A 12,581-nucleotide genomic window follows, 5' to 3' on the forward strand; every position below is an offset into this window, starting at 1 on the left:
CTTATTAATATTCACTCAGTCATCTACAGATGTTCAATTTTCTTTCACAGAATTATTAAAAGGAAGAGGGAAGAAAGAGGTTTTGTTCCCACACTTTATTAACTAAAGCAGGGGTGGGGCGGGCAGAACCTGGTTCCAATAACTGGTTGTATTTCCATTGTGGACAGAGACAATAATCTCTGATCATTTTTCACTCTTCTGGAATGTGCTGCAGAACAATTACAGCAAGTTGGTAAATTCTGCTGACAGATGAGATGACAAGATTGCAAGCGCTTTTCATCATTAGTTTTTGAAGAGGAGAGAGAAAAGTAAAATGAAAAACCTCACTCAATAGAAAAAAGGAAAATATGACAGGGCCTATAGTACTGTGTCCAAACATTTCAATGATCTGTGTATTTAACAGATGAGTCAGTGACAGACACAACCTGGCAGCATAAGGTTAATGATGATGAGCTTTCATTCAAATGACTAGGGCTCAGAAACCAAAACAGAGTTTAAAAATGAAAACAAACAAACAAACAAACAAAAAAACACACCTGGATGTGGACCCAGGGAATCTGAGTGTTTTTGGCCCAACTCTGCCACCAATAACTGTTTATGTCACTTACAGTTTTTCTGCTTCTCTCTCTCCTCACTTATAAAATGGAGATAATAATTCCTATTTGCCCTGTCTGCCTCACAGGATTCTAGAATAAAATACATACGAAAATGCTTTGTAAATGGTAAAAGTGAACTCAAGTAATAAGTGATAACACATACATAATAACAACTGCAATAATCATAATAATAGAAATAATTTTTACCTACCACTATGGGCCAGGCATTCAGCTAAAAGATTTAATCCTTGTAACAACCTAATGAAATAAATATAATGCCTAGGGTGCCTGGGTGGCCCAGTCAGTTAAGCCATATATTCTGCGGCTACAAAAACTAAGTAGCTCCCAGGAAAGAGATCTTGTGGGCAGTTACGTGTAGGGGGTTATGGAGGAGGGTACTGACTCTAAATGGAGTCAGAAAAACTCCAACTCTTGATTTCGGCTCAGGTTATGATCTCAGGGTTGTGGGATCGAGCCCCACATTAAGCTCCAGGCTGGGCATGGAGCTTGCTTAATCTTCTCTCTCTCTCCCCCTCTGCCCCTCCCCTCCCCAAAAATTTAATGTCCATTTTACAGTTGTATAAATAGGCTCAGAGTTGTTAAGTCAGTTTTCCAGGGTGTTACACCTAGCAAGTTGAGGCCGTTCCAGACCCTATGCTTTTGACCATCACAAGTAACACCAGGCGAATGGATGAGCTTAAAATACTTTCTTGTGCCTTAATCATGCAGCAAACCCATCCAAGCCATATAAACAGTTCTGTGCATGTGCAGTTTGCTAATTGCATGTAAATGTGCCTACTTCTCATGCTGTTATTTTTTGAATTAATTATTTTAACAAGTAGCAGTGTTAGGTTTTGGTTGGCCAAGGACCTCCATACATTAAAGGAGACATGGAAAAATAGTGAAGGTCTGCAAATGGGCCCAAAGATAATAAGACTTGTATCATTAGGTAGTGTTTATATAGAGTAAAAAGAATCACCAAAATGTATAATTCACTGGATTGGAAGCTGGAAACTGGGGGGTCAAGCCTCAATTCTGCCTTTCTGTGCCCCCAGGGAAGTCCTTTTTACAACCATCAAAAACTATGTTGGATCTACTCTTGGTTCCCTGGGTCTATTATCTGTTAGATTGCAAAAGTGGGTTTTATTTGTAAAATGGCACAATTAAAGTATTTGGCCTCTAAAATCTCCTCCTCTATGAGATTAGTGCGTGCCTATTACAGAGGCTCAAGAAAATCATGTGCTTGTCCAGGGTCACACCACATGTCAGTTACAGAACAGGATCAATCTACGTGCCTGGCTCCCAATCAAATGCTCAGTCTTCTCTACAACAGTTTCTGGAGGGAAGGAAAATGAGAAAAGACTGTAGGTTTTAGAGTCGTTTCACCAGGACACATGAAAGATATATTAATGACAATTTAAAAGAAAGGCTCAAATGTGTATGAGAGCTTAACTGGGAGTAGAAAGATGAGGACATGGAGAGGCAACAGGAGTTTGGGTGATGCAAGAAGGAGGATTTTCCAAACAGAAAGCTATACCACTGGAATTACATTTTCCCAAAGTCAATGTAGAAGAAAATCCCCTCACAGTCAGGACTGATTGGCCACTGGCATCTCTATCCTGGATTATTCTGGAAGGCTCCTGATTGATCTCCTTACTTCTATTTTTTCTCCATACATTCTACTCTCTCCAGCAGAGCCAGGGTGATGATCCTTGTATGAGCTAAGTCAGCTTAGAACACATCAAGGGCTCCCATCTCATTCAGTGTGATCCTTAGACTGCACCTGACATTTCCCCCTGCCTGGAACACATTTTTCCTAATATTTTTATGGCTTGTTTCCTCCTCTTTCTCCAAGTCTGTTCTCAAATGCCATCCAGTCAGTGACCACCCTTCATAAAACTGTCTCCCATCAGAGGAATATAAATTTCTTGAAGAGAGGGACTTCTATTTTGTTTACCTCTCCATTCAGGGCCCCTCCAACCATGTGGGGCATCTAGTAAGCATTCAACAAATACTTAATAAATGAATGACCAAGACTAAATTACTGAATTTTTCTGAAAATTCATATGAAATTATTTCTAATTACTTGAGTTAGGAAAACAAAACTGGGAACCTTACAGGACCATGTTAATTAATTGGATAATAGCAGTCTGTAATAGGAAAATCAGTTTTGTCATAAAAGTCTTTTCAACTCCTAGCTCTGATGAGTAACTCCAATCCCTGCAGTTTTAATAATATTGTTAATTTATTTAACAAATTGTATTTCATTAATTGATTGTAATAAGAAACTTCATCCCAGCAGGATGAGAAAAGAAAAATATTTCTTGGGAACCTACTAAATGCCAGGTCTAGGCTAGTGCTTTATAGCAAAGGCAATATCTGTCCTCATTTGCAGATACAGAAACTGAAGCACAGAGATGAAAACAAAAAATATTTAAGCCATAGGTTCCCAAACTCTATTGTTTCAAATACTCTCACTGAACCTCAGTAATTTTTTCAAGGTGCCCCTTGGCTAAAAACAAAACAAAACAAAACAAAAAGCAAACAAAACAGCCACAAACCAAACAGTTGTGTTGATTAAGCAGTTAGATAACAAAAATGGATAAAGTTGATTAAACTTAACAACCTAGTGCCTGGTGCCTGTTGCACACTGCATGACTTCTCAAATCTCGGAATATAACCAAAGCTTTCTTTTTATCATGGCAACTACCAAAAATCCAGCTTCACAAATATAGGATGTTATTAAAAGGAATATACCAACCTACTGTTTAAACTGTGAGCTCCTGCTGGCTATTATTTCACATAATATCTGAGAGACATCTGTATGTTTCCCTTGAAATTTTAAAACATCTTGCAATGCTCCAAGGGCCCTTTCAGGCACAGTTTGGGACTTATGAAGTTAAACTTTAGACTTTTATCAGGCCTTAACTATTTTCCACGACCTGCTTTCAAAAGTATCATGTGCAACCAAATTAATGGGTTCCAATTACATTATAAAAGAATATAGATATAATAGATTTTTTCCAGGGTTGTTCTTACAAGAAGAAACTACTGTGTTTTGTTTTGTTTTTTGTTTTTTTGAATATAGATATTCTAACACCAAGATATTACCTCCTTCTACCCTACCCAGTTATCTTAATTTCTAATATTAAATGTCTAACTCTGTGTCTTAAATGTACACTTCGCCCTCATTACTTGCAGACACCTTATTTGTGAGTTTGTCTATGCAGCAAAAGCTTCTTTGTAATCCCCAAAGCAATGCTTGTGTAGTTTTTCACAGATATGTACAACATGGCAAAAAATGTGAGTCACCTAACCTGTGTGTTTTCCCAGCTGAGGTCCAACAGCACAAAGTTCCGCCTTTTTGTTTCAGCTCTTATACTGCAAATAAGTAATCTTTTGCATTCATTTAATGCCACATATTTTGCATTTTTGTGCCTTTTGTTGGTGATTTCTCTGTTTACAATGGCTTCCAAGTGCAGTGCTGAAGTGCTGTTTAGTGGTCCTAAGTATAAGAAAGTTGTGATGTGCCTTTACCGAGAAAAGGCATGTGTTAGATGAGCTTCCTTCAGGAATGAGTTATAGTGAGGTTGGCTGTGAGTTCAATGTTAATGAGTCAACAATATATACAAAATAATGTGTCTTCAAACAAAAACATGCATAAAACACAGCTAAATATTGATCAGTGAATGAAAATGTAACCAGAGGCTCATAGGAACCTAGGATGTTCCCCTAGGAACAGTGTTTCAGCATTCTCTAACTCAATGTTCACAGCAACGTTATAGGATATAACTACTGCAAATAATGAGAATCAACGGTATGGTGGTGTGCCAGATTGGTCTGTTCGCTTTTTAAATTACCATGCTAGGGTAATTTGTAAATTCTTTCGTAGCTGATAGATCACCAAGGACAAGTCTCAGCAAGAAGCGAACAAAAAGAAATAGTCTCACAGCAGAGGGGCAGAGTAGACCTGTTCAAGGGAGAAGTGGGGTTCTGAAAGGTGAGGTTAGGATACAGGAAAGATAGTTCTGTCTACTTCAGAGGGTTGCCTGGAGCTGCCGTGGAGTGCCTGGATACCGACATCACATTAAATATGTATTGATCACTGCGAGGCAAGGTGATGGAAAACTTAACCCTTCAGGGTCTGTTCTGCATTTATTTTTTCAGGGAAAAAGATTTCTTATTTTTACAAAGTATAAACAACACTCTGGAGGGAAGGAGGCATGGCCAGGTTTGCTGGGACTGAAACAGTTCTACTTGTCTCACTGTCTTTCTCTAGAAATAGTGCAATGGATTTTTTTTTCTTTAAGTAGACTTAATCATTATACTCAAAAAGCAAAGCAAGATATTAAGTACAAAATGAAGCCATGTGGGTGCTGAATGGAGAAGGATTTTAAAAATATCAATTTGTACATACTGTACATTTCTCTCTTAAGTTTTACATGGTGTGAAATCCATCTGATCAGATGACTTGAAATGTCGAGATGTAGGAATGACACTTCATGCAACAAAGATATGGCATTTTATCTAAAATTATGTTTTTTTACAGCTCATGAATGAATAAATGAATGATGGCTATAAACTTCCCCAGCCCCCCAGATGAATGGTTGTCACAAAAATGTGAAGGCTAACAAAGCAGAAAAATGGCAAAAGAGGGAATATGTCTTGAGGATTATAGTGGGATTTAGTGTCAAATGCTTTGAAAACATAACTCTCATGGTCTATTACCTATTTCACAAGTTAGTATGTAATGGGAAAAAATGATCTAATTTGTTACAGGTTTAAAAGCCTGACTACCTCTCTTTTCCTTCTTCTCCAATTCTCATCCCTTTTCTGTCACCTTCTTTATCTCCCTGGGTATCTGTTTCCTCCACCAAACACACACACACACACACACACACACACACACACAATTAACCACTGTGCCAGACAATGCACCACGGTGAAGGGAAAATAAAAACACAGCCTTTGCTTTCCAAAATTTCACAGTCTAAAGAAGGTAATAGACATAAAAGGGAATAATGTAATAAATACTATCATAAGCAGAAACAGTTATACATAGTTAAAGGAAATGGTCAATATTTTTGATGGAGAAAATTTGAAGGTTTCAGTCAAGTCTTGCAAGGTGGTAAGAGTTTGACAGATCTAAAATGGGCAAGTTAGAAGAACAGGAAATACATCTGATAGCCTCCAAATTCCAACTATGAACGCCACATTGTTAAGTATAAAGAGAATCGTCTGATATAACTTATACAATGATCTGAACACTTCGAATTGATCATGAAATTATTATGAAAGACAGACATATTTAACAAGAAAACAATCAAGCTGAATTTAAAGACAAGAAAATTCGAAGATGCTTTTTGTGCTCCCAAGTGAAGGCGTTTGATAATGTTTCAGGGGAAGCATGGATGCCAACGAAGAGGGAATAGAGACTCTTCCTGGTGATACTCTACTCCACCTGCTCAGATCACCATGGAAGCACCATGTTGCACTCTGGATACCACAGCTGAAGAGGATCACTCATGAATTTAATGACCTCAAAGATAACAAGATTCAGAGGAGAATTAATGCCATAGATGAAATACTCAAAGTACTAGTTATATATTGTCCAAAGAGAACAAAATACCACAGATATTATTTGGTTATTATTGTCTTGCAGTGTTTGAGGGTATATTAGTTTAGATGTTCAATGATCACCCTGAGAGAAAGTTTATCAGAATGCAGTCAGTAGATACCTTGTGGTTTTATTGAGCAGCCTCAGAGACAACTGTAGAGGATGAAGGTGGGGATGCACTCCAGTACTATCTCATCCAATATGGTAGACATGAGCTACAATGAATTACTGAGAACTTTAAATGTAGCTAATGCCACATGTCAAAAATGGTAACATTTTGGATACATTTGATTAAGTTAGATATATTATTAAAATTAATTTCAACTGTTGTTTTTTTTTTTTCCCAATGTGTCTACTAGAAAATTTGAAATTACAATTGTGGCTCACAGTATATTGCTATCAGACAACATGTTCTCATGTTCTTATGACTGTCACTGCAGAAGCCCCAACTCTGCTTCAGCTGTAATAGCCACAAATGTATTTGTGTCATCAATTATGCTTTTGAATATTTAAGTTTATTTTAAGAAAGAGATCTATGGGTAAGAAAATTATTTGAAAACCATGCCAAATTGTTGGCAAGGTAAGGAGAAAACAAAATCTCATCTTACAATGAAATATTATGTAGCAGTTAAATGGAACTAGGGAAGCTATGTGTATTAATGTAAATAAATGAAGGTACATTGTGGGTGAACAAAGCAAGTTGTAAATGATACTTACGTTGAGTTTTAAAACCTACTATATGTTTTCTAGCATATGTCTCTATATAATCACTTGGACAATCGTTTGGAAGACTCACAGCTGACAATAGAAGACTGAACATGGGAAGATAGTAGGGTGAGTGATGGGAAGAGGTTTGCTGCAAAGTTATACAGCCTTATTTATAAGATTGTAATTATTTGTTATAAAGATAATGTGACTGTGTATCAGATTATTATTATTATTTTTACTACTACTACTACTACTACTACTACGCTGGGTTCTCTTCCTTTCTTTCCATCCCATGGCTTTTTGACCCTGATGGGAAAATGTTAGCCAGAGAAGCACATGGATAATAGCAGGGGCCCCTGAAAGTTAGTATCAAATTTAGACAACAATGCATGCAAGAAATAGGCAGAGTATCACTCTTCAGGTTATTCAGTGTGAATCTAGGCTTGTTGGGATCACTTGTCCCTTTTGTCTGACTAAACGGTCCCCCTTGTCTGACTAAATGAGGAGCCAAACAGCTTAACAAATTAAACTAAGTAATTAAAACAACAAAAGTAAATTCTTTGGAGTCCACACCAGAATTCTGATCAGCTCCAACCTAGAGAGGCCTTACATACCCTGATCATCAGCACAGCTTTTCTGATGTCTCGAACACCATCATACACTAGGCGAGAGGCATCAATGAACTCATTCTCTTCAAATGGTTGAGGGACGTTGGCACTCAGGGCTTCAATAGCAACCTCTACTTGCTCGGCAAAGCGTGGCATCACTGCATTAAACAAAGTGAGAAACAATGTATTAGGTGAACTTTCTCTCATGCTCCCTGTTCCAGCCCTTGGGCAAGGTGGTATGCTCCATGTATTCCAACAGCTCAGTGGAGCTGTGTGCCTACCTTTCCAGTTTGGGGTGGACCCGATTCAGTGGTCTACCACTTACTTTCAGCAGAGGAAGTAAACCATTACTCCACGAGTGGTGATGTTATGCAACGGCAAGTTTTGAAACCTGCTCAGGATTGTGTGGTATAGTGTATATGCGTACATATTTTGTGTTATTATAACCTGAGTTGAATTTCATTTATGCTAGTTACTAGCTATGAAACCTTAGCCAAGTTTTCTTAACTCCTTCTAAACCTGCTTCTTTGTCTATAAAAGAAATCCATAAAATCTTAAGTTTCAATGAAATAATGCATACACATTTATTGGATGGTATTTGGCCCTCAAAAAGCTTGATAAATATTTAACTAATATCATATGCTGAAGTCATAGGTGATGAGCAATAGATTTTAACCTGTAGGACTTCATAGTAACAGGTGAATGAAGTGATCCAACGTATTCCATTTTTTGTTGAAATAGAACTTGAGATTGGAGGTAGGGGGATGGCAGTGGAGGGAGGCTCGCAGAAGGACCTTACAAGAGAGGAGAGGCAATCCCAGGGCACTCCAGCACTAAGCCTAGGGTTAGAGACCAGTAGGCTCAAAGCTGAATTCAGTTTTGTTTCATTTTACCAGGACCATTTTGATGTGAAAGAAGATACATATATAAATTCCTAAAATGTTAGCACCTCTTTCTTTAAACATTAAGACACCTACATACATAGTGGAGGTTTGCGGAAAGTAAATTCAGTGGAATGTCTGGAATACTTCCACTGGCTACTTAAAAAATGCTGCTGATTCACTGATTCTTGAAAATTATAATTCAATTTTCTCAGGTTTTATCTTGTAACAATCAATTCATATGGCAAATGAAAGCCAAAAGCACAATTCATTTTATTTACAAGGACAATAAAATAGAAACATCATTCATCCATTTTCCATTTCTGAACCTTCATGCCTGATTCATCTTTTTACTCATTTTCATCCTCTGTGGATACTTTAACATCCATTTTAATCCCTAGTGAGAGAAACTCTGCTAAATTACTTTACTTTCTAGGGTCAAGGTATTCAAGATAAAACCTTCCTAGAAAAATGTATTTCTACTAGGAAAAGTCCAGCGTTTAAAAGTATATTAAAAAAAAAAAAAGAGGAGGGTTACAGGAAAACGTTCTTTCAATAGAAATGATCAAAACCAAAGCATGCATGGGGTGAATTTCCTTCTGTGAGTGAATTACTAGGACTGGTTCTCTATACCATTTGAATTTTTCATTTGTGCCTTTGAAATACTTTTACATAAAAGGAATTTGGTGGACATTGAGTTGTACTGCTGTAAAAATCAAACAAAAATATACTTCTAAAAACTACCACATTAAACTAAGGCCATTCCAGCTATCCATTTGTGTTGGGAATAAACTGTTTTACATGACTAAATAATCTAGATCATTGAAATTGACCTCCCTGGGCATGAAAATATTGTTACATGTATTTGGTATTTTCCCATGAGTATCTTTCTTAAATGAAATTACAAATTCCCTTCCCTTCCTAAACTGAAAATTCTGAATATTAATTTCATTCTATTTGATGTCTAAGTGCCATCATGACCATCAACAATTTTACAGATTTGTATGGTACCATCAGTAGCAGTTAACTGCCTGAAGTTTTTTCCGTATCATTTCACTGAAAATTAGTTCTACATGTACATAAAATAACTACACCTACAAATGAATTGGCAAAATATAGAAAAATAGACCAAGGATTAGAACAGGCAATTCACAAAATACTAAATCCCATATTATTGATAAATACATGACACTTCACTAATAATTGGAAAACTTACAGTGTAAACAATGAGAGATCATTTCATACCTCTTGGAATGGGCAAATAAACTAAAGCTTAATAACACCGATCTTACTGAGCATGGGGAAAGAAGGGAACCCTTCTACTGTAGGTGGGAGTCAAATGGACACACATCATTCTGGTAAACACTTTGACAAAATCTAAGAAAGTGAAGCCTTCCAGTCCCAGTGAGCTGAGACATTTTCTACAGTAGAGCCAAATATTGACTTCTAAAGAGGCACTGATTAGGAGGGCTGAGTACATTGGAGTCATAGGAACATCTTTTTGTCTCTATGGTTATAGTTGTTTCTTAATAGGTTGAATATTCCAAGAGTTAATAAGAGTTATATTAAATCTAGGAATAAAAGTAACAGCTTTAAGGCATCCCTTCCAACTGGCACTATCCCAGGACTGTTGAGTCCACTAAGTGGGATGCTGGGGAGACACAGGAAGCTGTTCACTCCAGGTTCATGGGCAGTACATCAGGATGGAACAAAATGGACTTCGGGATGTAACTCAGGAGACAGCCAATGTAGTCAAGTGAGTAAGTTCTAAGGTCAAAGTGTTGACCAGGAAAAGCAAACTGAAAAGAGATATCATTTGTGAGAAATTTAAAAATTCATAAAAGAGTACTGTGCATAATTTAAACATATATACATTTTACTACACATGTTCTGAAAATGTACACCACCTTAAGTACAGTGGTTGCCTTTGAGGGGGACGGAGGGACATGGGATGAGGCAGAGGTCTTAAGGAGGCTTCAAGTATATCTTAATTCTTAAGAAAACAGTAATGTGAATCAGATATTGCAAAATGTTAATATTTGTTACACCTCAGGGTAGAAGCAGGGTCTCACTTATATTAGTCTCTGTTCCTTTTTGCTTTGAATCTTCTCATAATTCAAGTATTTTAAAAAGATCAACACATTATCCTCAAGACTGTACTTTTTACAGAATAAGGCTCTGAAAAAATAAAGTTCTAGCTCTTGGACCAGAATGTAAAAGAAACCATTTTGATCAACAGTATTATTTAAGTCCCTCAGAAATTGTGACTGTGATCAAATGCCTAATATTCAACCTTAATTAATAACTGCCCACTGCAGAGTTGAGTTAGGTAGGGGTGCCTGGGAGGCTCAGTTGGTTGAGCATCCCACTCTTGATTTCGGCTCAGGTCATGATCTCAGGGTTGTGAGATCAAGCCCCCCTTCAGGTTCCACGCTCAGTGGGGAGTCTGCTTGGGATTCTCTTCCTCTTCCCCCTCCCCCCCCCATTTCTCTCTCAAATCAATCAATCAATCAATCAATCAATCTTTAAAAAAAGGTTCAGTTAGGTAGTACCCACCCACTGGACCCTGGCTCTTGGGCACACACCTCTATTTTCATAAAGAACTTCAATGGAATATAAAAGGGTGATCATCAGTGTTGTTGTGTGGCTTTGTTCTGTTTGTGCAAGATTGTTCTGAAGAAGAGCTAAGGAGGAGGAAAAAGCAGGAGGTGACATGTTATCTTTCTTCACCAGCCTCCAGGTTTGATTCTGTGCCCAAGGGAGAGAGAGGAGAGCTAAAACCTAAAAAGGGACCACTTTCATAAGGGGTGCTCTGGGGCCCGAAACATGCCTAGGACTGCTCTGAAACCCCAAGTTTGGAGAAAAGCATTCTGTTTGCTCCAACATGGAGTATAGAATCTCTCTAGGAAGACTGAAGGGGTGGCATGTTGGTGTGAACAACACTGTTGTGGATGTGGCATTATCAGAAGAGGCAGAAAAAACAAAGTTCTTTAATAAAAAGATTGGAACAGAACATAACATCAACCTTCTAAGGGAGAAAAAATGGTGGGAGAGGAGGTACAGAATCCTCACTTTACAAATGGGGGCTCAGAGTTAAATTTATCCTTAATATTCCAATGATCTTATTAGATTCATCAACCTGATAAAACCCACAACTTGAACTAATTCAGTTTTATTTACTTTAACTGAGAAGACATTCATTTCTCTTACCTCAAGTCAGTGTTTTTCTGGGTCTGACCCTCAAGAAAATCTTTCTCCGTGCTCTGCTCTTAAGCACATTCAATACTCATTTATTTATGGCTTGGTCAACTGCTACCACTCTTTAACTAATATACCTTTGCTCTCCATGCTGCTGCACTCTTTCTTGTTTTAGTTTTATACTGTTTTGTTTTCTAAAGTGATAAGACAGAAAAAAGTTCATAGAACAATGATCCATCTTGACAGAACCTAAGATATTAAGCTATGAATTCTTCTAACGCCTCTGGTAATGTCTGAGAAATTAAATATCCCAAAAGTAATACTGAGATAGAAAAAGTCTGAAAAAATATATTTATTCATATACTTCAAATATGATGCTGCTTCTGCTTCCCACTAATTAGGACAGAATACAGCATCGCCTTTGTGATACACACATTATATATTAACAGAGTTTTTGATATAGGATTATATAAATAGAAGTTTCTTTCTAGTTTCTGAATTACATCCCAAAATGTAGACACCACTTTACTGTTATTTATCAGAAATACTGAATTGCTCTTAATAGCTTATATCCTGAAAGGGTGACCAAATTTGGAAATAAACTTGTAAGTTCTTGTTTTACTTTTGTATGCAGAGTGCACACTAGGCCACAGAATGATGACATTCCAAGAGTAATGAAATCAGAGTTCAGCATGCATATAAAAATCAAGGTCGCCTCATTCTAGTGCCTACTGAGATCCTAAAACAGAGGTGAGGAAGATCTAGACTTAATCCTCCAGAGAGACATTAGAAGTGACATTTCAGAACACAGGGTGAATCAGTAAAACGAACAAGAAGTCTCACTAAAGATGCAAATAGGCCTGCTGACAACCGTAAGAGCAAAATCTGAGGTTAACTAGAGGTAGTGGAAATGAATGGCCAACCAACTCCACTGCCCCTGAGTAAACACCTAAAAGGTCCACATCTAACTTTA

General features: G+C 37.4%; 1 protein-coding gene across 6 annotated transcripts in view; it reads right to left on the reverse strand.

Annotated features, from left to right (window-relative positions):
- Positions 1–12,581, reverse strand: part of CTNNA2 (catenin alpha 2) — a 957,367-nt gene that overhangs the window by 82,006 nt on the left and 862,780 nt on the right. For all 6 annotated transcript variants that reach the window (XM_035001191.1, XM_035001192.1, XM_035001190.1 and 3 more), the window contains one exon: positions 7,536–7,687. In XM_035001191.1, coding sequence (XP_034857082.1) covers positions 7,536–7,687 — 152 coding nt within the window. The remainder of the gene's footprint in view (positions 1–7,535; positions 7,688–12,581) is intronic.

This window comes from Mirounga leonina, unplaced genomic scaffold, assembly GCF_011800145.1.
Source record: "Mirounga leonina isolate KUSES-001 unplaced genomic scaffold, KU_Mleo_1.0 Mir_125, whole genome shotgun sequence".
In the NCBI taxonomy this organism is placed as follows: Eukaryota; Metazoa; Chordata; class Mammalia; order Carnivora; family Phocidae; genus Mirounga; species Mirounga leonina.